A 24,325-nucleotide genomic window follows, 5' to 3' on the forward strand; every position below is an offset into this window, starting at 1 on the left:
AACTGTGGATGCGCAGTAGATTATTTTCACACATTTATAGTGTAATACAAATTATATTTAATTTAAATATTAATTTGATTCGTGAACTTTGGTAAGATGACCATTTTTGACGTATTATATAACAGTGGTGTGACTATTTACCGCTAGATGAACGTGTTTTCTGTAGGATTACTTAACCAGTCAAAGTCGTAAATAGACAGAAGACGGGACAGTTCTCCGTCGTAGTAAATAAATAAACGAAGTGGACAATTTATTTTCAATGAGTGATGAAAATAAATTGTATTTGATGTTTGCTAAAGAACCACAATCAGTTTTTTTTTCAACGCATATAAAAATTTGTCTCGACTTCTGCTGATCAAATTTCGTAATCTCTTTAAGTAGGTCTGCCTTCTCAGGTATTACTATGTTTCCCAATAACCGGCGAATTTTGAGTTGCGTAAGAATTGCACCTTATGTCTGTTTCAGGTAAGTTCATACATTTCCATTTAGTTTCATTATGAAATGCTTTCAGTAAAACTTTTTTCACTTTGTAAATTAAGGAATGCATCTAATGAAGGTGTTGTAAAGAAAAAGGTCCAAGAAGTTGGACACAAAGTTTCAAAAGAAATCAAGAGTTATGCCTTGACAAAGTATGTGAATTATGTAAGAAACTATGACAAGATTCTGGAGGTGCGTTTTCCAAGAGCAATGAAGTATATTTCGCTTATAATGTACATTTAACAAAATATTAATCTGAATGCAATATTTAATGTAGAGTCTACAGGGTGTTCTCTGTGGGTATCAAAGACCTTTACCAAGATACAAAAACATTTGTTAAAGCCAAGAGTCTTATCCGCAATGCCAAAAAAAATGGTGGTGGAATTCATTCATTGGGGCTGAAGGAGATTGACATTTTCTACCGCAGTAAGACAAATCAAATTTGTTTCATTAGTTTTTATTTTGACATTTTATTTCAGTGCCTAGAGAAATGCTGAAGGTTTCACCAGTTCTTCTCATCAGTGCTTTACCATTTGCCAATTACATAATCTTTCCTTTGGCGTAAGTATTACAGATTTTTCCCAAGTCCACAAATTACGTTATGCAGTACCGAGAAGGGGGGGGGGATGAATTTTGCGATAGGATGTGAAAAAGAGGATGAGTGGGGTGGGGGAGCGAAAAAATGTGACCATGTCTTCCGTCTGTCCGGGACATTTTCTTAGAACATTATTTTGTATGTTGAATAGGGAAAGGGAGAGGATACATTTTGTAGATGTAATTTTTAGGGGAAGGGTTAGTATTTGTTCAAATTGTAACAAAGGGTTAATGACGTAATTTATAACTCCACCTCTAAACATTTAACTGATTGTATTTCACCATTTTTTTTTAGATATGTGCTTCCCAAGCAATTGCTCTCTACTCATTTTTGGTCGCTTCAGCAACGACGTGATTTTGCCCTTCAGGATCACAAAAAAAGCGTCCAGCACTTTAGACCAACCTTTCGTTGCATGCAGGCAAGAATCCCCTCAGTTAACGATACAGATCTTACGAAGAAACTGAGTAAAATCCTATCCAAACTCGCCAGTGGTGTTCATCCAACTGTTGAAGAGATCTTGGAAGTGAAAATTTTATTTCAACGAGAACCATTCCATCTCAATTGTTTGTATCCTCGACACAAGGCAAGTTATAATATTTCTCCCACATATTTTTAAAATTTTGTAATTAAATCCATTTCATATTTTCTAGAATCAACTGTTGAAAGTGCATGGTATGCATACATTATGGTCTCGTCGGCGTCGATTGTCGCAAAGAGCAGAGGAAATCCTTAATAAAGATAAAGTTCTTGAACGAGAAGGAGTGACGTCTCTTTCATTGGAAGAATTACGATCTGTAAATATCTTTGACACCTATTCCTAGTTCCTACCAGATTACTATTATTTAATCGTCATTCTTGATTACAAATGTGTTTTGAAATTTTCAGGCTTGCTATACTCGTGGACTAAATCCTTCCAACATGAGAACCGAAGATATGGTAAAATATTTAGAGCAGTGGATTGCAGTGTCTGTTCATGTTGATCCTGCGACCTATTCTCTCGTTCTTCATTGCCCGATTTTACTTGCCTATAACCAACCAACTAACCGTGTGCTTATTCAGTAACTAATTACTATCGGTGAAAACCTAGTCCTACAATTTAAGCCTGTAAATGCTGGATTTTCAATAAAGAAATGTTAAGAAAAGCACGACAGGAAGAGAAACCTTTATTTGTCAATTTGCCCTGCATCTGTGTTAACCAAAACAAGAAAATATTTAGTCAAGAAAGAAAGAAGAAACGTCGGAACTCTTTATGGGCTGAATAGGACAAATGATGGTTTGTGAGTGAAATAATTATTCATGATTAAGTCGTCGTCCAGATATTAAATAACTGTCAACTTCGTTGTCTGGTGCAACGATGGGTATAGCAGCCTTAGCTCTCCGCGTAGGTTGATTTCCATGCCTAATTGGCTGCTAAGAGAAGGCAAACGTAAACAAAATTAAAATACGGAAACTTTTCCCAAATAGTTTTTAAGATAATACTTGTCTTCCTGGATCGTAGTACATAGTACCACCGCCATACATGTAATCCTGTGTCGGTGAACCAATGGGGACGCCCACCGGTACCGTGGGTGGAGCTGGAGCCGGAGGATAGCCTTGATAGGGACCAGCGTTGAAAGGAGCCGGGCCAGGACCAGCGGGATAGATCGGCTGGGTAATGAAAGTCGGAGGCGCACCTTGAGCAGCCACAGCCATAGGAAGTAGAGGAGCCGGAGCTGCCGAAACGTAGTTGGGTGGCGGCGAATCGTTGTAGGAAGCATAGTAAGCTGCACTTCCTCCGGCAGCAACTGGATAGGGTGGCTGTTGAATGGGCGCAGCTCCAGCATTGGCCGGAGGAGGAGTAGTCATCCTCTGTCGCTGGGACGAATAACGCTTGGAGCGAGCCGCATCTTGGTTCCGCGGAGCAGAGTGGTCTTCGATACGCATCTGCTCCATTCCACCCACCACAGCTTGATCAGCATTCCCATCCATCGGCCGACCAAATTTGCCTCTTCCTCGACCTCGAGGCTCCTCAAACGGACCTCGATGATCCATTCGCACGTCCTGAGAAGCACCGGGGCCACGGTTGAACGGCTGATGAGGTGGTCCTGGTCGACTATTTCCTCCTTCTTCATCTCCTCGATTCCAGTTGGGATTGTCATTACGACGGCCGCGTGAAGTGATAGCTCCTCTTCCTCGAGGCGAAGCTCCACCGCGAGGGGGTCCCGAATAACCCATTGCACCTCCACGATTACCAGTGCCTCGTGAGCTTCCTCCACGAGGGGCACCGCGAGGAGAAGCTTCTCCTCCCATTGGTCTTCTGGGGCTCCTAATATTTTCTTTGGGAGGTTGGTCAGCAGACTGTTCTTCATCTCCTTCACCAGACTGTGGCACACTGTCACTTCGGGCTCTAAGTCCTTTGGCTTCTCTCATTTCTCGACGCTCTTCGAATGTCCGTCCGCCTCCTCCACGTCGATAAGAAACAGCGTTCGCCTTACTGTTATTGCTATTGTTGCTGTTACCACCGCCGCGACGTTCGTTGCCTCCAGTCATTCCAATTCCTCTTTCACCTTCTCTCCAATTGGATTGGGAAGATTGCTTTGGGGCAGTCTCTCCCTGGGCCTTGGGCTCCTGTTTGCCATCCGATAATGCGGGGAATTCATCCTTTTTGGGCATTTCTTGGCGCTGCGTGCGCGGACGGGAATCGGGATTGCGTTCAAATCCAGAGCCACGTTCTGAGGGACCACCTCTTGAGGCAACACCACCACGTCCGCGAGGCCGAGAATAAGCATCTTCATCTTCCCATGTACGATCGTACTTGTTAGGGCCACGACCATAACGTCTGCGACGGCGCGCCCTGTAAAAATAGATTCCCCAGACGGTTAGTAAAAACAAGTGCTTGCTAACTCAATAGACGTGCATTATACCTCGGAGCTCCTTCTTCCTGGCGAATGTCGTATCCGTAGAGATCAACCAACTCTTGATCACTCTTGGGCACTTGCTGATTTGGGTCAAACATATCATGACCCCAACGATCGATGGCTTCACTTCTCGTCTTCTTCGGTTTTTCGACCTCTACTCCGGCTACAGGCTCTTCACTGCAAAAATGTTAAAAAATAATATTATTTTAAATGAAACAAGTTAAAGGGGAAACTTGTTATAATTACGCAGCTGCCTCTTCAACTTCTTCACGATTTCGGTCATCGTGTTCATAAAAGCCACCTCTTTTTGGAATATATTGAGGGTTTCGACGGTCTTCATCATCATCTAACGGCTTGGCTGGAGCATCTTCGTCGTCACTTTCTTCTCCATCGCCTTCTTCCCGTTCACCTTCTACAACCTCTTCTTCTTCATGTTCTCCTTCAACTTCTTCGCCTTCTTCATCTTCAACTAGCTCACCTTCTTCGTTTTCACCTTCTTCGTTTTCACCTTCAACTATCTCACCTTCTTCGTCTTTACTGCTTTCAGGTTGTTTTTCTTCCACATGAGACTCTTCCTGCACTTCCTCTGTTGCTCCAACTGGTGTTTCCACCTCTTTGTTGCTCTCTACTTGAATTTCCTTGGTGGCATTTGAATTGTCAGCAGTCACTACTGTGTCTTCTACCTTAGCTTCCTCTTCGACTGTTTTAGTTTCTACTGCTGACTGAGATTCATGGGCTGTGACAGGTTTGTCTTCTCCAACTTCCTCGTTTGGTTCAGTAGCTTCACAATTTTGATTTGAGTTTTTGGAATCTTCGGGTACCAGCTTTTCTTCTTTAGGGGTTTCTGGTTGTATCTCTGGTTTTTCCTCTTTCTTGCTATTCTCAACATGTTCAGTGACAGCTGGAGCTTCTTCCGCTTTACTAGGCTTATCTATTTCTGTTTCTACTTTCGGGGTGGATTCTGAAGCAGCAACATTGACTTCTGCTGATGGCTTTTCAACTGCAACTTGGATTGTTGATGAGGTGTCCTGCTTAGCCACAGCAAGATCTTTTTTTGCTTTTTCAACTTCATCCCTAGCTCTAGCCGATTCCTCTCTTGCTTTGTTAAGCTCTTCTCTGGCCTTGGCCAACCGATTCTTGGTTTCTTCTGAATCTCTTGTGGCAGACGTGATCACCTCTGCAGAAGCTTTGGGGGTATCTGGAATCGTCTTGTCTTCTGGTGTCACCTCAGTGGGTTGACTGGCAACTGCAACGTCATCTGTCACCGCTTTTGATTCAGCCTAAACAGACAATGGGAAATATTATTGGACATTGTTTTGGTTGTCAAATTAACACAACTATTTTCACCTGTGGATTGTCACCGCTGTTAGTGCTTTGCTCAGCCGAGTCGGCATCTGCCACACTGGTTACACCACGCCTGCTGTCGTCGTCGGCCATGTTTTCCGGTTGAATTGTTTGTTTATACTGAAAGCCCCACCCAAATCCTAAGAGTTGAGCACTAAATATAGTGAAATTTTTCTACAGTCATAAGTAATATAGCTTTAAAAAGTAATTGCTTGACGAAATAGATTAGAAAGTGTAGATTACAGATGAAAGTCGCCTAAAAGTAATACGGGGCTGGGAAAAACATTGCCAGATCGACCTTACAACACAATCACTGGCTTGTTATAGAAAATCAAGGTGCGGACTGCGGACATTCGGAGCATACAACAACCAACCCAAGTTGTTGGGTGGTTGGCCCTTTTCAGAAAAAAACAAAAAAGTAAATATTTTACCTTTCTTTTTTTTGTATCCTCTTTCGTCGATAGCTGTAGGCTGATAACGCTATCGCTGCCTCGCAGTGTTTCACTCCTTATTTAGGTTATGTTCAATGTAAATGTTATTTACTCGGAGCGTATAAACATGTTAATTTAAGTACTCTAAATTAAATTTTAAACTGATGAATATAGCCGGATTTATTATAGTGCTGTATGTGTTCTTAACCTTCGGACTTCGGTACAGAATAACAGTACCAATAACTGTTTGGCAATTCCGGTGGCTTACCGGATATTGTTTCAAAGTAAAATAACAGAGAAGAGTCGGGGGAAAAAAGAACGTTGAACCCCTTTACTAACTGGAAACTATTATTCTATTAACCACTACATCACACACAAAATTTGGGTTACGTAATGCTGTTCCACATTTCAATCACGTTTTTGTCACGTCGCGATCACGTTCCTTCCAAGTCCGCTTGACTAAATTTTAATTGATTTTTTTTATTCAGTTCAAGTATAACGGTATTATTATAAACACACCACGGTGGAGAGGAAAAGGATTTTTTTATTGACCTTATAGGAATAAATGTAAAACGGTAAATAAAAAGAGTTCAGTTTAAACATTTTTGAAACTTAAGCTGTATTTTATTTCTACTTGAATCTACCCGGATACTCATTGTTACAAAAAAAAAATCTTTACAACATATTTTCAAAGGTCAAAATAAACAAACATCTTGCGGTCAAAGTGTAATGAGTCTTGCTTATGTCAGAATTGATAACGAATATTTTCTGATTCAAATCCTATGTCCTTGTCGTAAAGTATAAAAGCTATGCTACGTTCTTTTTAACCGGTAACAGTCTTTAACAGTATTATAAATATTTTCTTTCACTGCCAAAGCCATGATGAAGCTATCTTTTTTCGCCCTTTTTGCTCTGGCAGTTTGTCACGGATCTAGCATTGACAACCAAGCGCGCGGACCAATCCTCTGGCAAGATGATTTTGAATTTCTTGACACAAACAAATGGAAGCACCTAATTACAGCATGGCGAGGGGGCAACAGTGAATTCCAATATTACGACAATCTACCCGAAAACAGGTATTATTTTCAAATTGAATTTCAAAATAGAAATAACTAATTTCAATTTAAAGTTACGTTCGAGATGGGATCCTATACATCAAGCCAACATTGACAGCGGATCGTTTTGGCGAGGCTTTTCTGTACAATGGCACACTTGATTTGTATAAGGAAGGCTGCAATGTGGACATCGATGGCGGTTGCTATGTGTAATTATTATTACCTGATTTTTTTTTAAACTGTTCTTTAGTTTGAATCATAATTTTTGTGTTAAATAATTAAGAGTGGCTTCTGCAGAAATTATCAATCCCATTCAGTCTGCACGGATGGTGACAAGCGATTCGTTTAGTTTTACCAATGGCACTATTGAAATCAGAGCCAAAATGCCAAAAGGTGACTGGATTTGGCCAGGTAAAAATACTACAATCATTTTTTGAAATAATTGTCGGATTAATACCAGAATTTACGCTAAATCAATTAAGCAATTTGGATGCTGCCTACCGACTCGGTTTACGGCGAATGGCCGCGCTCGGGCGAGATTGACATTGTAGAAATTAAAGGAAACGCTGATTTCTCTTGCAACGGCTATCCGATGGGGCGACAGTTGGCTGGATGCACTTTGCATTGGGGTCCTGATCCCAGCCAGAACCGATATCCTCTTACACACTGGGAAAAGTAATTTCACAACCTCTTTCATTGATCTTAATGAAATATTAAATAATAATCACTAATCACATTTTCTAATAAAAGAATCATACAGGATCCTGATTTCTCCTCAGATTTTCACATCTTTCGTGTTGAGTGGCTCCCAAATGGTTTTCAATTCTTCATTGACGACGAAATGATTGGCGAAGTGTATCCTCCACCCGGTGGTTTCTCAGAGCTGGGCGGATTCAGCGAACAGAATCTGTGGAGTTCAGGAACTAAAATGGCACCTTTCGATCAACCTGTACTATATATTCAAAAAGATTATTTTCTCGGGGTTATTTTAACCGTCGCTTGACTTTCTTTCGGTAGTTCTATTTCGTGCTCAATGTGGTTGTTGGTGGCAACTTCTTTCCCGACGGTTGCCAAAATGCCGATTATGAGAAACCGTGGACCGCATCTGATCCTACTCAAATGAAAACTTTCTGGGAAAGCCGCGACAAATGGCTACCCACATGGAATGCTGAAACGGAAGACAACGCCATGCAAATTGATTACATTCGAGTGTATGAATTCTAAATTTAAAATCACCTGAATTTCAAATAAATTGCCTTCTGGTACTATTAAATCAAGCAGATTTAAATGGCCATGACCTAATTTTCAACAATTCAAAAGTGATAAGCGAAATACTATTGTTATCAATCAAAATGTATAGGTGAATCAAGTCTTTTCTATATCAGCCCAGTCAAGGATTTCGCCTGATAACTCTTGCGATCTCACCAACCCAAACTAACAATTGAATTCAGGACGTGGGTATATAATACCAGCCGTTCGTTTCTTGCACGATAAACGAATCTTGATCAAACAATGTGGGATCTGAATATAAATCTTCGTTCGACTAAGCAAAGAAGGTTGCACGGTATATAAAAGGTATTTTATGCCAGTCGTTCTATCTTAATAGTCTTCCCTTTACGCACAAGTTCAAAAGCAAAAACAATAACTTAATTATATATTAGACGATAGAATCTGAGAAAATGGAACTTACCATTTTGGCACTATTCTCTCTGCTGGTTGTTTGTCGAGCAGCCGTTAACATTGATAATCAGGAGCGTGGTCCTATCATCTGGCAAGATGAATTTGAATTTTTAGACTATAGCAAGTGGATGCATTTGATCACCGCCTGGCGTGGAGGTAACCAAGAATTTCAGTATTATCACAATCTCACGGAAAACAGGTAATTGGAATTACATCAAGAATTTTCTATAAGGATGAGGTTGAGTTAAAAAATATTGGCATTATATTAAGTTATGTACGAGATGGTATCCTATACATCAAACCAACTTTAACTGCGGACCGCTTCGACGAAGATTTTCTGTACAATGGCGAACTCGATTTAAATCAGGAAGGTTGTAATGTGGACTGGGAAGGAGGCTGTTATGTGTAATTATTAAAAAATATTGCGCAATAGTTGTCTTTTGATTAATTGATACTCGTGTTTAAATTAGAGCTGCCGGAGAAGAAATCATTAATCCGATTCAGTCTGCTCGGATGGTGACAAGCGATTCATTCAGTTTTACTTACGGAACAATTGAAATCAGGGCCAAAATGCCCAAAGGTGACTGGATATGGCCAGGTATAAAATTTGATATAGGAAATTAACTATTAGATATAATGGTATACTAAGGGTTTGACCAGTACAGCAATATGGATGAAACCCACCGATAACGTTTACGGTAATTGGCCGCGCTCGGGCGAGATCGACATCGTAGAAATGAAAGGAAACGCAAATTTCTCTTGTGATGGCAATCCAATTGGGCGACAGTTGGCCGGAAGCACTTTGCATTGGGGTCCGGATCCTAGCCAAGACCGATGGCGATTAAGCCACTGGGAAAAGTGAAATTTGATGCAAATTGGCGTAATTCTTAATGTATACTTACTTATAGTTATTTCTTATTTAAGGCTCATTGAGGAACCTGATTTTTCTTCCGACTTTCACGTTTACCGAGTTGATTGGCTCCCAAATGGCTTCCATTTCTACATGGATAAAGAACTGATTGGCGAATTGTTTCCACCTCCTGGTGGATTCTGGGAACTGGGAGGATTTGAAGGAGAGAATCTGTGGATCTCCGGCACTAATTTGGCCCCTTTCGATCAACGGGTAGACAATGCTAAATCATCTTATAAATAATAAAAATACTTCACTGCTATTTTGTTAATGGCAGTTCCATTTCTTGCTCAATGTCGCTGTTGGTGGAAATTTCTTTCCTGACGGTTGCCAGAATGAAGATTACGACAAACCGTGGAACGCATCTGATCCTACTCAAATGACGAAATTCTGGGAAAGTCGTGACAAATGGCTACCAACATGGAACGCTGGAACAGAAGACAATTCTATGCAAGTTGATTACATTCGAGTCTACTCTTTATGAAAAAACAATTGCTCAAACGAAAGAATATTTTACAAAGTTGACTATTTTTAAAAGAAATTGATTCATCTAATAAAATGCTGCTGACATTTTTCTTTTCATCAACACTTTACCCTTGATTACGTAATGACAAATGCAGCCGACACCCGACACTTAACACTTTTTTTGTCAAATGTCAACAAATTGCATTGAGGGGGAGAAAATGTGCCAGATGAGGTATAATCATAATCAACTTCTGCGGTAGTAAGTACTACTCGATTTTCATTTGAATGATTATGAAAATAATTTACAAATATTTCTCCATTAAAATGATTGAATAATGAGGGTAAATTAATGAATTTTTAAAAAATCCAAAAACATTTTAACTTGAATTTATATTAAAATCAAATCTGAATGAAAATGACCTCCTCTGGGTACTTGCTAATCAAGAGTCTCATACTGAAGTGCATATAAGGACCATCACTCAATTCAGAGGTAGACATCCAACATTTTTCAACGGTGAATTCTTTCTAAAATGGACAAATTTGATATCAACTCTCCAGGACCTGAATTCAAACCAATGACCACCGCTGACTTCCAGAAAGAGTACGGCCATATCCCTGTCATGTGTCGAGTGCTTGAACATATCCGAGAACTCTTCACCACCACGGATGAAAAACAGAGAAATATAGTAGACAGAACTATAAACGAAGCAAAAAAAGATCTAACATCCATGACTGAGCTCATCGACCGTCTTATAAAGGAGAATCAAGTATTATCCCAGCAATCGCAATCCGCCCAGTCGGAATCGAAACGTCTCCGGCAGGAACTTGATGCCGAAAGGAAACGGAACGTTCAACCCCAAAATGTAACTTGTCACCTTACGGCCTCCGAAATTCAGTTGAAAATGGAATTATTGCATGTGTACCAATCCAAAGACCGGCGGATCGCGGAACTGGAAGAAGAAATCGCCCAGGCGAAGCGTAGTAGTGCTGCCCAGCAGCCATCTAAAATCGTTGCCACACTAAAGTCTCGTCCATCAGCTCCGGTAACTCCCGAAAACCGCACGAATGGCCATAAACCGATTCCAACTCAACTCGACCCCAGTCAGTTTTCGACGGGCCAACCCGACGACGCCGACGACATTCCGGCCGAGGATTTCTTCATTATTTCCAAGGATGTTGAGCGAACGGATTTGGGTAGCTGGCTTATTCTGACGAACATTTCGAATCGGGACTATGGGCATGTCGTTGGCCGATGGGGTCAAAATGCGGAGCGTCTGGAACAGGAATACGGCGTGAAAATCAATTGTTTCGATGGAAGGCAAGAGAATTTCAAGCTCATCATATCGAAAGGAGATGCGGACAGTCGTCGTGCGGCCTCCGACGACATCATCGAGAATCTGCCGGGGGTTGCCCAGTGTCCAAACCTGAAAACAAACGATCAAGCGTTGAAAAATGCCACTTTTCATTGCGATGTCACCATCAACCGGACGAACGTGAACAACCCCGGAGTGACGATTTGCGGAAGGCTAACCAACTGTCGCCAGGCGTACAAGCTGCTGCTGGATAACGACGACAACATTTTTCATCTGGAATAACACCACAAGATAATCTGCTTTACCTTTGCCTGTTTCTGCTTCTTTCTTTCTCATTCAGTTTTCCTATTTTTACACATTAATGACATGATGGAACAGATCCGGATTTGCCAAAAGATTCGACTTTAGACGTTTGCGTTTTAAAGTGAATCTCGATCAAATCTGAGACGTGACATAATGGTGTCGACAGATCAAATTTCAATAAAACTAATAAAAAGCACACGCATTTTTTTGTTCTTCAATTATTTTTTAAAAAACACGAACCAGCACGTCTAGGATTGTCGTGACCCATAGTTTGTACTTTAAATTGTTATTGTTATTAACCCGGGAAGAAGCGGCGCTATTTTCGAGCTCTCAGATGTTTCGCCTCGTTGGCCGACCTTTTCAGCTGACGCGGTGGGCCCCTGGCCGAACACGGACTCGTGTCTGCTCTTCTCGGCTCTTCTTTTCCGTCTGTTGAACGCGGCCGGCACAGCAACGACGTCGACATCACAACAATCGCCAAATTTTCCCGCTGCGGCCGCCGGAAGCGCCGGATCGGCCACGGCCTCCGCCACGACTTCCAATCCGTTCAACAATAACAAATCGGGTAACTAGTCAAATTGGAGATCCTGATCTCGATCCTGATTATATAACATAAGCCGTGTTAAATGAATCATTATATTCCTACTGTAAGGCACGTAAGTAACAAATTGAGTAGGGAAGCAATTTTTGTTTGGTGGCCATAATAAGCTGTTGAGTGTTAAACGACTAGAGATATTTATTTTCTCGATATCTTTTCGGATTACGAATTCGGCTTTATCTCTTATATTCTGACCTTAAATCATGACGTAAAAACCTTGTGGTCAAGCATGTTTCGGATAATACCTTTATTGTTTGAAAATCGCTGCGTACTTAACTAATCACCGATGTTTATTTACAGATATAACGTGCCAACATACAAAGTTATATAAAAATTATGAACCCGGTACACTTCTAATCCCGCAGGAGCCTTTGGTGCGATAAAGATTTGAACGACAGCGATCTCAGTAAACCTCAATAGCATCTTTTGTCTAATGCATTATAATGCCTTGGTCTCAAAATTGTACGTGATGATCCTTGACGGGCCAATTTTAATCAAACAATCGTCATTGCATTATTGAACTGCGTATACAAACTGGGCTGCCAACAAAACAAACACTGCACGTATTTAAGGCACTACTCTGCGCTCCGATTAGACTAGTCTTCTTTCAAGTGTTCAAGAGAAGCAGGAATTCAATTTTAGCCTACGTATAAATAGGGAAAATGAAGCTTGCAACTTTTGCCCTTTTGGCTGCTGCCCTGGCCGTTTGCCATGGAGCCAGTTTCAACAGCCCAGCGCGTGGTCCGCTCATCTGGCAAGAAGAATTCGACAGTCTCGACTACAGCAGGTGGAAGCACTTGATCACTGCATGGAGAGGCGGTAACAACGAATTCCAGTATTACGACAACCTCCCGGAAAACAGGTATACTAGGCCTACTTGAGCAGAGAAAAATGTATTTTAAGCTTTTAACTAATCTATGATTCTTCACTTAAAGCTATGTTCGAGATGGTATCCTATACATCAAGCCAACCTTGACAGCGGATCGTTTTGGAGAGGATTTTCTGTACAACGGTGTCCTTGATTTGAACGCTGAAGGTTGCAATATTAACATCGATGGAGGCTGCTACGTGTAATATTTCTATAAAGTAACAAAAATATTTTGATTTTCCATTTCCATTTCATCAATCATAGGGTGGCTGGTAATGAAATTATCAATCCGGCTCAGTCTGCCCGAATGGTGTCCAGTGATTCGTTCAGTTTTACTTATGGAACAATCGAAGTCAGAGCTAAAATGCCTAAAGGCGATTGGATTTGGCCAGGTAGAAATGAATTTTTTTATCAAATTCGAAAATAATTTATGTTAAATCACTTGTATTTTTTTTCCGGAAAAGCAATTTGGATGTTGCCCACTGATGAAGTTTACGGTGGTTGGCCACGATCGGGTGAGATTGACATCGTTGAATCCCGAGGTAACGCCGATTTCTCGTGCAATGGTTCTCCGATAGGACGACAGTATGCGGGTTGCACTTTGCATTGGGGTCCTGATCCCAGCCAGAATCGTTACGACCTGACCCACTGGGAAAAGTAAATTTTAAATCTGTGCATACATTTTGGTAACCATTGAATAATGCTCAAGCGTGTCTATTTGTCTTTAAGGATCACTCAGAATCCCGATTATGCCAGCGATTTCCATCTTTACCGTGTCGAGTGGCTTCCAACTGGTTTCCAGTTCTTCATTGATGATCAAATGATTGGTGAAATGTATCCCCCTGCAGGTGGATTCTGGGAATTGGGAGGATTTAAAGGACAGAACCTCTGGAGCGCTGGCACTGTTATGGCTCCCTTCGATCAACAAGTATTGATAACATTTTTTTTTTAAATCAAATATTTCCTATAAATTTCCAATTTTCTTGTGCAGTTCCATTTTGTACTTAATGTCGCTGTCGGTGGTAACTTCTTCCCTGATGGCTGTCAAAATGCCGTTTATGACAAGCCGTGGACCGCATCTGATCCTACTCAAATGAAAACTTTCTGGGAAAGCCGCGACAAATGGCTACCCACATGGAATGCTGCCACTGAAGACAACACAATGCAGGTTGATTATATTCGCGTGTATCAGCTTGGTTAAATTGCCACAAACTGATTTAAAAAAAAAAAATTGATTTTATGGAAAGTTTAACTTGACTCTTAAAAGAATAGAATAAAAGAATGCAACATTTTCTTTATCCTTTATTTACTTCACCTCATAATTTGATGTAAAGAGATAGTATTGCCACGGTTAGAACGTGGTATTGCAGTGTCAATGGTGCAAGGTTTTCAAATTTCCCACTACGCGTAGACTCCTCCCCAACTACTGCGGTTGCACGTACACGATCGAAATAAGAAATTAATATTAAAACAACAATATAAATATGAATGGGAAAACCTATTCGAATTAAAAATTTCTCATAAAATTCAAAATAGGAATTTGCCTAATCAATGTTTTTCTAACTAAAAAAATAATTCATAAAATTTCGTTGGCTCCTCTTTTTTTTATATTTGGCAACGACGCCTCAGTATTTCTATTCGAAAATTTTAGAAAAAAATCGTGAACAAGTGTGACAAGGAGTTGGTGATGTACTCATGTCCGTTGTTCCTTCTTTCTTTTATCGAACGAAATATTTAATAAAGCACGAGAATAGTCCAGGTCAGACAGAGAGGAAGCAGGGTAATTTGTCATCTTTCTTCGGCTGCCTTCGTATTTTATGGTAAACCTTTTGTACATTATGCTAGCTCTACTGGTTCATGATAACCTAAATTTCAAATCCAGAATCTAGAGGAATTTAAGCTGAATTGTCATACAAAATGTCCAAGTTCCCATTGAATGATGAAAGTGACCTGGTTCCATCCACTCCAGAGGGTAAAACATTTAGAATTTGAAAAGTAAGGCTTTCTAATATCATTCTGTTTCCTTATTTGAAGATGTGTCTGATAACGAGGTGTATGAAACTCCAGCTGCATATTCTTTTAATAAATACTCAAAGTCTAATGTGAAAGCATCTGCTGTTTCACGTACAGAGAAGATAGAAGAGTCTGTACAGGGAGAAGATTCAGACTCTTACAGCGTTGAGGGAGAAGAAGAGGAGGAGTCCCAGCATTTATCTAGGCCTGGATCTTCAGATGATGAGGAACCTGAAGATGAGGTAGACAAAAGTCGATCCTCTAACCTGGTTGTCAGTCCTTTTGGAACTAAAAAAGGATCGAAGCAAAAGGCTCATAGATTTATTGAGAGTTCAGAAGACGAGTCTGATGATGAGTCTGATGAAGATCTCTCATATCATGTGAGAGGAAAACGTCTTGGATCTAGTGAAAAATATTCAACTAGTCAAATTGGAGAACTTGATGAATCGTACCAAGTAATTCAAGCTGGAAGGCGTCAAGCAAAATTGGTGATTCAAAGTTCTGGAGAAAATTCTGCTGAAACTTCTGACATTGAAGGCTTGGCAATTCAGAAGGCCAATGCTTCTGATAGCTCTGACGAATCCGTAGAAGATTCTTTTGGTTCCTCCGTTAAGAAGAAGCCAACCCGAAATCCAATTGATAGTGATTCCGATTCTAGCGGACCACCGGTTAGAGCAAAAGCACTTGACACCGACACTAGTGAAGAGTCCGATTCTAGTGTTGAAGCAACACCGCGAGTCTATCGTGAACAAACTGGAAGGAAAGCTGCATTATCATCCACTGAAGATGAGTCTGAGGATAATATTAGGAAAGAGATGACTCCTCGTATCCGAAAGCAATTCATCGACAGTGACGTATCTACTGAAGAAGAAGTAAGGGTTCCTCGTATAAAAACTCCTCATGTCCGAGATCAAATCATCGACAGTGACGTATCTACCGAAGATGAGGTTGAAGCCATTGCCCCACGGCTCCCTTCGTCCTCTCGTATCCCTACACCACAAGCGATTCAGCGTGCTCTTCGCAATACCAGTCTTGATAGACACGAATCGGGGAATGATTCAAACATGGATCCCTTTAACGCTAATCATGTAAGTTTGCCGTGATTAAAGCTGCCTATGATTAGACCTTTAATATATTTTTTATTTTATTTCAGGAAATGTCGAGGAAATCGGCCGATAAAAGATTTTCGCCTCCTGAGCCTCTTGTAGAGGAAGAAGAAGTACCGATCCAAGATCTATCCAATAGCATTCTTGAGGTATCAAGTACCGTTGTATCTTTTTCGAGCCCTGAAGTTGAAGAAAAAGAACAAGATCAGAGCATAACTGAGTTATCGTCACCGGAAATTGCACGTACTCTTCCTGTTCGACTCTCGGCAGCAGAAATGACGCGGATGCGTGAAGATCTTGAGCGCCAAAAACTCCTTTTGAAATCGTCAAATTTAAAATCATTGCCCGATGGAGGAGAAAGGCTCCGAGAAAAAATTCGTAAGCTGACTGAACAGCTAGAAACAGCCAACAAACTCGGTGTAAATCCCCCAATGTGCCCCGTTCCAGTTTCATCAGTAGCGTCAAGTGAAGTCCAAGAAGATGAACTTCGAAAACAAATACAAATGAAAAAGGTTATTTCGCAACAATTTGTTTTCTTAAAAAAAAATAAAGATAAATTTTGTTATTGGTTTTTCTAGTGGGCCATTGGTAACGCAATTAACAACGACAAGGAGCGCCTGCGAGCTGAAATCACTGAAATGGAGTGTCGTCTTATTAAGTTGTCAATTGCCAATGCAACCAACGCCGGCAGCAGCAGTTACGGCTCAAAACATTTGGATTTCCAAAATGAATCGCAATTAGCTGTAAAACCGAAAAAAACCCAACTTCTTCCTGAAGCTCCCAGACTAACCGAAACGCAAAAGAAGATGTTTGCCGATAATGGGGGAAAGGAACTCTACAAGAAAACGGAAACCGGTTAGTAATATTAGTCATGTTTCCTTGTTTACAGCAACTCAAATTCTCCTTATTTTTATAGGTTACATCTCTGCTGCTGCCCGTCGTGAGGCTGTTTCCATCACTATGGATTCGCTTGAAAACCTTCATCGTTCTCTCGCCAGTTGCCCAAAAGAAACCGATGTGGAGAGTACGCCCGCCTGCCTCACAGTTCCTCTCTTGGCGCACCAGGAGCGCGCACTCAAATGGCTTTTATGGCGCGAGACTCAAATTCCTGCTGGTAAGCGACGTGATTACTTGTTCATTCAGTTATTCCCTAAACTTAATTTATTCTTATTTTTCTTTTAGGTGGAATATTGGCGGACGACATGGGTTTAGGCAAGACACTGACCATGATTGCATTGATCGTGAAACAAAAGGAACTAGATCCTCCACCACCTGCGTCCTCCAACATTTGGCTCTCCAAGACCGTCAAGATCAAAAGGTCATCTGGTACTCTCGTTGTTTGCCCCGCCAGTGTAGTAGGTAAGTGTTATCCAATTAACTTAGTTTATTAAACGTAGCTCCACAACAATCAAGTGGCAAGAAACATGGAAAGAGTTAATGAACCAAACGGGGAATGGGAATTTCTTTGTAACATCAGGACAGTGAGTGAAATAAGTAACAAGTTCCTCGTAGAGAATTTTTCTCGCCTGCAATGAAAGAAAAGCGATTATTGAATTTGTAAAATTCTAGACATTCGTTTAGACTTACGTTTTACGACTGTGAAAATCTTCTGGCTAGACGATTCTGTTTGTTTCTTCCATTTGTTTTTTTAAATTGACCAAAAGACTGTCGACATCGACATCTTGGTAATCGATTCGTTTGGGTGTCGTTTGACTTGTCGGGGTTAGTTGAGATGGTGAAATCGGTACGTTTTCGTGTTTCACTTTAGCATTGTTCAAACGAAGTCGACTGAAATAACCACTGCGAAGGATCCGAGAGATGACTGCCTTTCCATCGTAGTACGTAATGTTAGTCCCTGGAACTGATTTTCTTTCTCCCTCCATCAGAAATTTGAAATGCTCGGATGCTTTTAAGTTTTCTTCGATCTAAAGATAAAACAACGTGGTTAAAGTAAACGATAGTAATAGTGTCACAGAACGAGTTTCTTTACCGGTGCATTCATGACAAATTCAAGTAGAGTTTTAGGACTTTTAGTTGAAGTGGTAAGCCGATGAAATGTCTTCAAAATTTCGATATCTTCCTGGCTTAGTTGTGGAGCCCCTTGTAATCCGTGAAGAAAGTCTCGACGAATGGGACTCTCAATACTCTTTGTGCTCAAAACATGGAGCATTTCCTAATCAAAATATCTCACATTCAATAGAGGATACACAAGTTTCAATTTAGTTGAACTTACCTGAACGTCGATGACTTGCTCCAAGTGGTTCAAAGCCTGCTGTTTTTCGTTTCGCCTTTGTTTTGCAATACCTTTAGGTCTACTAACGAGGGTTTGAGAAAGTATTTTCGAGGTTGAATTCGGAGACACAAAAGCACCTGGTGAGCTTAACGACTTTTCATTTTCACGTTGCATTTTGGCTCGTCTCGAACACGACAATAAATCGACTACCACGTGTGAATGCCGGCAACAAAACTGAATCTGCGAAGCAAGGTCACCCTCTACCTAACCTCCGGTTATGGGGGGTGGCCTAAGTAGGGTTACACACTCGGAAGGGTTGGGAAAAGGCGCGGCTTACGTTATGGCGTCCTAAATTAGTTTGCACGTGGAAAAATCGTACTTGTTATTGCTAGATGCATTACATTTTTCTCCAAAATAAATAGAATGCATTTTGATTAGATAAAAGATGAATTTCAATAAATTCTCAAACGCGTTTTTATGAGTCACAAGTTATGACTCATTTTGATTCACAGTTAAAACATTTGATTGCAGTGAAGCTTTTATTTGAACAGTGATATGCATTTGTATTCATGTATCTTTTAATTATCAGGCCAGTGGGAAAAAGAAATCCAACGTCGCTGCAAGCGAAACTCGTTGAGTATTGTTATTTTTCATGGACCAGATCGTAACAAGTTAGCGTCCAAACTACATCAATATGATGTTGTCATCACGACTTATCAGGTACACTTACTCATTTGTGTAGTCTTTGTCTTATCTGTTTACGTTTTCTGTGTTCTTGTTTATTTTTAAAATCTCAAACATTTCTACAGATTGTTTCCCGCGAAATTGCGAATGTGAGTTTGGACAAAAAGGATGGCGATTCTAAGCCTATTGGAGATTTTGACGTCGAAATCGATGCCAAGGCCATGAGCCAGTCAGTTCTGTTGCAGATCGCATTTGACCGCATCATTTTAGATGAAGCTCATGTGATCCGTAATCCTAAAGCCGGAATATCGCAATCAGTGTGCAGACTCCGAGCTTCCCGTCGATGGGTCGTGACTGGCACGCCAGTACAGAACAAAGAGCTGGACATGTACTCCCTTCTCCGCTTTCTTCGTGTCACGCCGTTCGATCAGCTGGCGGTAAGACCCGGAATTAATTATTGTTTCTTTGTACCTAAAGTAATACCTAATCAACTACAGGTATGGAAGCGATGGGTCGATTCTTCAAAGAATAAAAACGAACAAGCCCAAGGACGTCTTCAGCTTCTGATCAAAACTCTCCTCTTGCGTCGAACCAAAGATCAAAAGGTAGAAGGAAGCGAAAAACCGCTAGTTGCTATGCCTGCCAGGTATGAATGCTTGTTTGTTTTTGCAGTTGTTGCAATATTTTACACGTTTACTTTTTAGGGAGGTACACACTCACAACGTAGAGTTATCACAAGAAGAGAACGAAGTCTATCAGAAACTCCTCGCCTTTTCACGCAAGGCACTAGAGGAATACATCAAAAATCAAGAAAACAAAATTAAAGAAGGTTACGGTTTCACCTATGATCGCCGGGTAATTTAAATGAGTCATAACAAGTGGTTAGTTTCGTGAAGCTTACGCAATCCTTTTTTTAAATTCTAGAATCTTCCGGAACTTCCCCAAAAGAACGTGACGAAACAGATGATGTTGGTGCTCCTCCTACGCCTCAGACAGGCTTGCTCACACCCCGCTTTGATTCAAACAATGTTGGATGCCACAGACTCGGAATCTATGGGGAGCGAAGACGCCAAAATCGAGGACAACGATCTGGATTTGATTTCTCAAATGTCCACCATGACGTTGGACAATAAACCGGGCGAGCCGAAGAAAGAAGAAGCGAACTTCTTTACCCACACTAACCCAGTTTTCGATCGCGATAATATGAGCAGTAAAATGCGGTACATTACCGAGGAGGTCAGGAAAATTGTCGCTCAAAACCAAAAAGCTGTGGTGGTTTCGCAATGGACATCCATGCTGGATCTGTTTGCCCAGCATTTTCAGCGTATGCGCATTCGCTGCCATTTGATCGCAGGTAGCGTTGCTATCAAACACCGAACACAAATCGTAGAAGATTTCAATAGCAATCCAGACGGTGCACCGGTAAGATTTATATTTTTATTTCTTCGTTGTTTTTATTTGATTAACGAAATCTAGTTTTATTAACAATTTCTTTTGCTTTCAGGTTATTCTTCTATCCTTGGGTGCTGGTGGAGTCGGACTGAATCTTATTGGAGGGAACCATATTTTTATCGCAGATATGCATTGGAATCCTCAGCTTGAGGCTCAAGCCTGCGACAGGGTGTATCGCGTTGGCCAAACTAAAGATGTCCACGTACACCGAATGATAACTCAGGGAACTGTAGAAGAAAGAATCCTTCAGTTGCAGCAGGAAAAGTTGGCAATGGCTAATGGCATACTTACTGGAGCTGCGAAGTTGGCTACTAAGGGTTTAACTATTGATGATTTGAAAATGCTCTTTAATCCTGGCCCGCCTGCATATGCCCCTAAACCCATGTTAAATCAACCTGAAGTTTAAGTGAAGTGATGTTATTCCCTTCATTTCTCTATCACGTTTTATTTAGATGCGTTCTTATTTCGGTTTCTTCCCTTATATTAAATCCAGTTCGAAATTGATAGTTTTCAATAAAACACTCAAGTTAAAAAAGGAAATGTATTTTTCATACTTTGTAATGTATTGAATTCAATTCAGCAATAAATAAATAATTGATGTCCTGATTCATGTTGTGGCCAATAACAATAATTTTGAAAAAAGTCAATTGTACTGATAAAACTAAGACAACAACATGTTTTACAATTTTAAAAATTAAGCATAAATAATAATTAAAATGCAATATTAAATATTGGAAGCATTCAACCACACCAATTTCTTGGGGATTTGGTCAAAATAATGGTAAACGTCAAAATAGAAATTCGAAAATTTTTTGTTTTGGTATCGTCAATCTGAATCGATTATTAAGATATCGATTAACATTAATTTAGTTTAATGACAATCAATGAAAACGAATGACAATCTATTTCGAATTAGTAAAAAGTAGTATCAAGAAAAAAATAATGCTTTGAAACTGTTGATTTGTATTTTATGAGAAAGAAAGAGATTAAAGGGAATATAATCAATGTTGAATCGCAGCCGTTGCCGAGACGATGTGACGTCACAACGCTCTAAGCCTGCCCCTGGTGGCGAAAGTCTTCGTTATGAAAAGAAGCGGCCATTTTCCTATCTAGGAAAAAGTGGCAGAAAGGGGGTGGCCACTGATACATGTTAAACCCGCTCTGTTAAGTGTAAGCAAGCCGAAGAAGTTACGTTTGAGTTTTCGTGGCCCCACCGACACATCAATTTGTCTGTTGATACTTTTGTATTGCACGAATTTGTAAAGTATTCACCATGGAAGAGAAAGCAGTGGTTAAAGAACTTGACCAGTGGATTGAGCAGCTTAACGAATGCAAGCAGTTGGCCGAGAACCAAGTCAAAACCCTATGTGAAAAGGTTCGTACATTCAACGTTTTATTTGCATCAATGGAATGTTTTAAATATTTATGGTTTGTTCTATATTTGACAGGCAAAAGAAATTTTGGCCAAAGAATCAAATGTCCAGCCAGTCAGATGCCCTGTCACCGTGTGTGGTGATGTCCACGGACAGTTTCATGACCTGATGGAGCTCTTCCGAATTGGAGGAAAATCTCCAGATACCAACTACTTATTCATGGGAGACTATGTTGACAGAGGTTACTATTCCGTTGAGACAGTCACATTACTTGTTGCCCTCAAGGTGAGTTGCTTATTCCACAGACATGACTCAACTAATTATCTAGAAGTAGGATATTAAGTATTTCAAGGTAATACTTGGAATTTTTTTTTTGCAAGTCATGTAATCAATAAGATTCAAATTTGATATGACTAGGTTTGTTGACTATTTGGATGATGCAATTGAAAGTTGCTCCTTATGGTGGGCTTGCCCAATGCTTTGTGGAGGCTTTTATCTAATTACGCAGCTGATAGCTTTTGAAATATTTATTGATTTTTCAATTGAGAATTAGATTAACTTTTTCCACTGTACATTTGTATGACTGTTACTAAGGTTGCTTTTCCATTACATTCAATTTAGGTTCGCTACCGTGAACGAATTACCATTTTGAGAGGAAATCACGAGTCTCGTCAGATCACACAAGTCTACGGATTTTACGACGAGTGCCTAAGGAAATACGGCAATGCTAACGTTTGGAAGTACTTCACCGATCTTTTTGACTATCTTCCTCTGACAGCACTTGTCGACAGTCAGATTTTCTGTCTTCACGGAGGACTTTCCCCTTCTATCGACACTTTAGATCACATTCGATCTCTCGATCGTCTCCAAGAAGTTCCTCACGAGGTTAGTTCGCTGTCTGAAAACACTTTGACATCACAGTTTAGTCAACCTATACGTCTCGTTTGCTAAAATAGGGCCCCATGTGCGACCTGTTATGGTCCGATCCAGATGACCGAGGTGGCTGGGGGATTTCCCCCCGTGGAGCTGGCTACACCTTCGGCCAAGACATTTCCGAAACTTTCAATCACTCCAACAACCTGACTCTGGTCTCTAGGGCTCATCAACTTGTCATGGAAGGATATAACTGGTAATGTTTTGTCTTACAGAAGACATATCTGTTGGTACTGGGGCTGAACGTTTGATTGCTTCATTAGGTGTCACGATCGCAATGTGGTAACGATATTCTCTGCGCCCAACTATTGTTACCGGTGCGGCAACCAAGCGGCCATTATGGAACTGGATGATTCATTGAAATACTCCTTGTAAGTTTTTAAACAGCCATTTTAAATTTACATCTAGAAGACATTTATTGATTTTCTTTCTCGTTTGTGAAATTACAGCTTGCAGTTCGATCCAGCTCCAAGAAGAGGAGAACCTCACGTAACCAGGCGCACGCCGGATTACTTCCTTTAAGAGCAAAAAAAAAAAATATCGCGGAACACCGATGAATTTTTCTCCTTTCTTCCTTCAATTTACTATCATTATTATTATTTTTTTTCTTCTCTTTTTCTTTCATGCTCGGTTCATTTCTCTTGTTCCTCGCTCGGAGTATAGATTTTACTAAGTCGAGGTTTAAGAGTACCCTGCACATCCCCACTAAAACGTCCTCTTTATGCGCCTCTTCTTGAATGGAAAGCAAAAAGATCAACATCCATACCCTCCCCCTCCACCCCTTAAAAACACACACACACTATTCCCTTACAGTCTCTTCTTTTTTTTTAAATTTGGAGTTCGTGATTTGTTCTTTACAAATATTAAAGAAACATGGAATCTTCTCTTTTTGTGTCGGAAAAAAACCTCCTTATGTCCCCTCCCTCACACCCCGCCCTCCCTATTTTCTCGCCCGTGTCGTAAATGCGTGAGAGAGTAACGTGCAATTGGTATATTCTAGTATCACTTCCCTTTTTCTTTTGTCCCCTTTCCTACCTGCCCGTTGATACCCTCGAACCATCTTTTACGATTTATTTAAGAAAAAAGAGTTGAAAGAGTGAGGGAGAAGTAGGTGGAAGAAAAGGAGAGAGAGAGCGCGTGTCAGAGCCAAGAGCAACTGTATACCGACAGACGAGCCGCCCAAACAACCAACAAAAAGATTAGACCACGAGCATCAGATTTCCATTGTACTAACGCTTTTTTTTTGATGACTTGTCTCGAAAACATCAGATGGGGACATGCTGATGTCGCTGTTCCCCTCTTTCCCCCCTTGTGTCCTGTACTAATAACTATCTAGATGGTGACCTTTGAACCTTCCCTTCCTCCTCCCTCCTCGAAAATAAGACCACGCGATCCAGTTCACACTTAAGGGAAAAAAATAACCAACCAACAATGAAGTAAATCCAACAACAAGAGAAAACAAAAAAACGAACGAGCGAGCCGAAGAAGAGTGGTTTTTAAATGTCGTGTCCCGTCACTGTCATTTGTAGCCAACAAAAAAAAATGCTGGAAGTTCACCTCGATCAATACAAATCGTAATCATTCACCAATTCTTT

At 40.6% G+C, this 24,325-nt stretch overlaps 9 protein-coding genes across 14 annotated transcripts in view; 7 read left to right on the forward strand and 2 right to left on the reverse strand.

The window, feature by feature from the left end:
* Window positions 1-24,325, forward strand: part of LOC124336387 (calcium uniporter protein, mitochondrial-like) — an 878,707-nt gene that overhangs the window by 493,361 nt on the left and 361,021 nt on the right. The window lies entirely within an intron of this gene.
* Window positions 84-2,214, forward strand: LOC124336312 (LETM1 domain-containing protein 1-like). 2 transcript variants are annotated; one of them, XM_046790070.1, is made up of 7 exons: window positions 84-465; window positions 540-669; window positions 755-903; window positions 957-1,038; window positions 1,367-1,655; window positions 1,723-1,866; window positions 1,958-2,214. In XM_046790070.1, exons 2-7 carry the CDS (start codon window positions 653-655, stop codon window positions 2,132-2,134), a joined length of 858 nt encoding a protein of 285 aa, XP_046646026.1. In that variant the 5' UTR covers window positions 84-465; window positions 540-652; the 3' UTR covers window positions 2,135-2,214. The 2 variants fall into 2 exon arrangements, with proteins under 2 accessions (XP_046646026.1, XP_046646025.1); XM_046790069.1 differs by having other exon boundaries at window positions 105-465; window positions 540-692.
* Window positions 2,219-6,059, reverse strand: LOC124336067 (protein CASC3-like). 4 transcript variants are annotated; one of them, XM_046789693.1, is made up of 6 exons: window positions 5,745-6,059; window positions 5,317-5,453; window positions 4,216-5,249; window positions 3,976-4,146; window positions 2,552-3,905; window positions 2,219-2,482 (listed from the first exon to the last, which is right to left on the reverse strand). In XM_046789693.1, the coding sequence occupies exons 2-6, from the start codon at window positions 5,404-5,406 to the stop codon at window positions 2,363-2,365; spliced, it is 2,769 nt and encodes a 922-aa protein (XP_046645649.1). In that variant the 5' UTR covers window positions 5,407-5,453; window positions 5,745-6,059; the 3' UTR covers window positions 2,219-2,362. The 4 variants fall into 4 exon arrangements, with proteins under 4 accessions (XP_046645649.1, XP_046645648.1, XP_046645650.1 ...); XM_046789692.1 differs by lacking the exon at window positions 5,745-6,059 and adding an exon at window positions 5,557-5,681; XM_046789694.1 differs by lacking the exon at window positions 5,745-6,059 and having other exon boundaries at window positions 2,219-2,479; window positions 5,317-5,683.
* Window positions 6,583-8,076, forward strand: LOC124336310 (beta-1,3-glucan-binding protein-like). The gene is made up of 6 exons (XM_046790067.1): window positions 6,583-6,820; window positions 6,874-7,008; window positions 7,083-7,210; window positions 7,282-7,474; window positions 7,550-7,748; window positions 7,817-8,076. Exons 1-6 carry the CDS (start codon window positions 6,624-6,626, stop codon window positions 8,021-8,023), a joined length of 1,059 nt encoding a protein of 352 aa, XP_046646023.1. The 5' UTR covers window positions 6,583-6,623; the 3' UTR covers window positions 8,024-8,076.
* LOC124336308 (beta-1,3-glucan-binding protein-like) lies at window positions 8,164-9,963 on the forward strand. 2 transcript variants are annotated; one of them, XM_046790062.1, is made up of 7 exons: window positions 8,164-8,374; window positions 8,461-8,678; window positions 8,750-8,884; window positions 8,950-9,077; window positions 9,145-9,337; window positions 9,404-9,602; window positions 9,667-9,963. In XM_046790062.1, the coding sequence occupies exons 2-7, from the start codon at window positions 8,479-8,481 to the stop codon at window positions 9,871-9,873; spliced, it is 1,062 nt and encodes a 353-aa protein (XP_046646018.1). In that variant the 5' UTR covers window positions 8,164-8,374; window positions 8,461-8,478; the 3' UTR covers window positions 9,874-9,963. The 2 variants fall into 2 exon arrangements, with proteins under 2 accessions (XP_046646018.1, XP_046646016.1); XM_046790060.1 differs by lacking the exon at window positions 8,164-8,374 and having other exon boundaries at window positions 8,381-8,678.
* LOC124336306 (beta-1,3-glucan-binding protein-like) lies at window positions 12,644-14,228 on the forward strand. Its single transcript, XM_046790058.1, has 6 exons — window positions 12,644-12,930; window positions 13,004-13,138; window positions 13,201-13,328; window positions 13,401-13,593; window positions 13,666-13,864; window positions 13,928-14,228. The coding sequence occupies exons 1-6, from the start codon at window positions 12,731-12,733 to the stop codon at window positions 14,135-14,137; spliced, it is 1,065 nt and encodes a 354-aa protein (XP_046646014.1). The 5' UTR covers window positions 12,644-12,730; the 3' UTR covers window positions 14,138-14,228.
* Window positions 14,584-21,800, forward strand: LOC124336034 (transcription termination factor 2-like). Its single transcript, XM_046789608.1, has 13 exons — window positions 14,584-14,756; window positions 14,819-14,908; window positions 14,971-16,037; window positions 16,103-16,567; window positions 16,634-16,910; window positions 16,972-17,169; window positions 17,238-17,414; window positions 18,878-19,008; window positions 19,098-19,409; window positions 19,470-19,618; window positions 19,677-19,827; window positions 19,897-20,394; window positions 20,477-21,800. Exons 2-13 carry the CDS (start codon window positions 14,854-14,856, stop codon window positions 20,828-20,830), a joined length of 3,834 nt encoding a protein of 1,277 aa, XP_046645564.1. The 5' UTR covers window positions 14,584-14,756; window positions 14,819-14,853; the 3' UTR covers window positions 20,831-21,800.
* On the reverse strand, window positions 17,425-18,543 carry LOC124336454. The gene is made up of 4 exons (XM_046790275.1): window positions 18,289-18,543; window positions 18,046-18,228; window positions 17,643-17,980; window positions 17,425-17,581 (listed from the first exon to the last, which is right to left on the reverse strand). The coding sequence occupies exons 1-3, from the start codon at window positions 18,460-18,462 to the stop codon at window positions 17,669-17,671; spliced, it is 669 nt and encodes a 222-aa protein (XP_046646231.1). The 5' UTR covers window positions 18,463-18,543; the 3' UTR covers window positions 17,425-17,581; window positions 17,643-17,668.
* Window positions 21,541-24,315, forward strand: LOC124336360 (serine/threonine-protein phosphatase 2A catalytic subunit alpha isoform). The gene is made up of 6 exons (XM_046790134.1): window positions 21,541-21,799; window positions 21,873-22,082; window positions 22,419-22,682; window positions 22,754-22,926; window positions 22,994-23,101; window positions 23,180-24,315. Exons 1-6 carry the CDS (start codon window positions 21,698-21,700, stop codon window positions 23,250-23,252), a joined length of 930 nt encoding a protein of 309 aa, XP_046646090.1. The 5' UTR covers window positions 21,541-21,697; the 3' UTR covers window positions 23,253-24,315.

This window comes from Daphnia pulicaria, chromosome 4 (assembly GCF_021234035.1).
Source record: "Daphnia pulicaria isolate SC F1-1A chromosome 4, SC_F0-13Bv2, whole genome shotgun sequence".
In the NCBI taxonomy this organism is placed as follows: Eukaryota; Metazoa; Arthropoda; class Branchiopoda; order Diplostraca; family Daphniidae; genus Daphnia; species Daphnia pulicaria.

Coding starts and splice junctions, on each gene's coding strand:
- LOC124336067 (XM_046789693.1), bottom strand. CDS start 5,406: ATGGCCGACGACGACAGCAGGCGTGGTGTAACCAGTGTGGCAGATGCC. Junction 5,250..5,316: donor ACAGCGGTGACAATCCACAG/GTGAAAATAGTT, acceptor TTGTCTGTTTAG/GCTGAATCAAAAGCGGTGAC. Junction 2,483..2,551: donor ACTACGATCCAGGAAGACAA/GTATTATCTTAA, acceptor GCCTTCTCTTAG/CAGCCAATTAGGCATGGAAA.
- LOC124336306 (XM_046790058.1), top strand. CDS start 12,731: ATGAAGCTTGCAACTTTTGCCCTTTTGGCTGCTGCCCTGGCCGTTTGC. Junction 13,594..13,665: donor GACCTGACCCACTGGGAAAA/GTAAATTTTAAA, acceptor TTTGTCTTTAAG/GATCACTCAGAATCCCGATT. Junction 13,865..13,927: donor TGGCTCCCTTCGATCAACAA/GTATTGATAACA, acceptor TTTCTTGTGCAG/TTCCATTTTGTACTTAATGT.
- LOC124336454 (XM_046790275.1), bottom strand. CDS start 18,462: ATGCAACGTGAAAATGAAAAGTCGTTAAGCTCACCAGGTGCTTTTGTG. Junction 18,229..18,288: donor AGCAAGTCATCGACGTTCAG/GTAAGTTCAACT, acceptor TATTTTGATTAG/GAAATGCTCCATGTTTTGAG. Junction 17,981..18,045: donor AATTTGTCATGAATGCACCG/GTAAAGAAACTC, acceptor TTTTATCTTTAG/ATCGAAGAAAACTTAAAAGC.
- LOC124336312 (XM_046790069.1), top strand. CDS start 404: ATGTTTCCCAATAACCGGCGAATTTTGAGTTGCGTAAGAATTGCACCT. Junction 1,656..1,722: donor GTTTGTATCCTCGACACAAG/GCAAGTTATAAT, acceptor CATATTTTCTAG/AATCAACTGTTGAAAGTGCA. Junction 1,867..1,957: donor CATTGGAAGAATTACGATCT/GTAAATATCTTT, acceptor TGAAATTTTCAG/GCTTGCTATACTCGTGGACT.
- LOC124336308 (XM_046790062.1), top strand. CDS start 8,479: ATGGAACTTACCATTTTGGCACTATTCTCTCTGCTGGTTGTTTGTCGA. Junction 8,885..8,949: donor TGGGAAGGAGGCTGTTATGT/GTAATTATTAAA, acceptor TGTTTAAATTAG/AGCTGCCGGAGAAGAAATCA. Junction 9,338..9,403: donor CGATTAAGCCACTGGGAAAA/GTGAAATTTGAT, acceptor TTCTTATTTAAG/GCTCATTGAGGAACCTGATT.
- LOC124336034 (XM_046789608.1), top strand. CDS start 14,854: ATGTCCAAGTTCCCATTGAATGATGAAAGTGACCTGGTTCCATCCACT. Junction 14,909..14,970: donor GGTTCCATCCACTCCAGAGG/GTAAAACATTTA, acceptor CCTTATTTGAAG/ATGTGTCTGATAACGAGGTG. Junction 19,828..19,896: donor GTTTCACCTATGATCGCCGG/GTAATTTAAATG, acceptor TTTAAATTCTAG/AATCTTCCGGAACTTCCCCA.
- LOC124336310 (XM_046790067.1), top strand. CDS start 6,624: ATGATGAAGCTATCTTTTTTCGCCCTTTTTGCTCTGGCAGTTTGTCAC. Junction 6,821..6,873: donor GACAATCTACCCGAAAACAG/GTATTATTTTCA, acceptor TTCAATTTAAAG/TTACGTTCGAGATGGGATCC. Junction 7,475..7,549: donor CCTCTTACACACTGGGAAAA/GTAATTTCACAA, acceptor TTCTAATAAAAG/AATCATACAGGATCCTGATT.
- LOC124336360 (XM_046790134.1), top strand. CDS start 21,698: ATGGAAGAGAAAGCAGTGGTTAAAGAACTTGACCAGTGGATTGAGCAG. Junction 22,083..22,418: donor CATTACTTGTTGCCCTCAAG/GTGAGTTGCTTA, acceptor CATTCAATTTAG/GTTCGCTACCGTGAACGAAT. Junction 22,927..22,993: donor GTCATGGAAGGATATAACTG/GTAATGTTTTGT, acceptor TTGCTTCATTAG/GTGTCACGATCGCAATGTGG.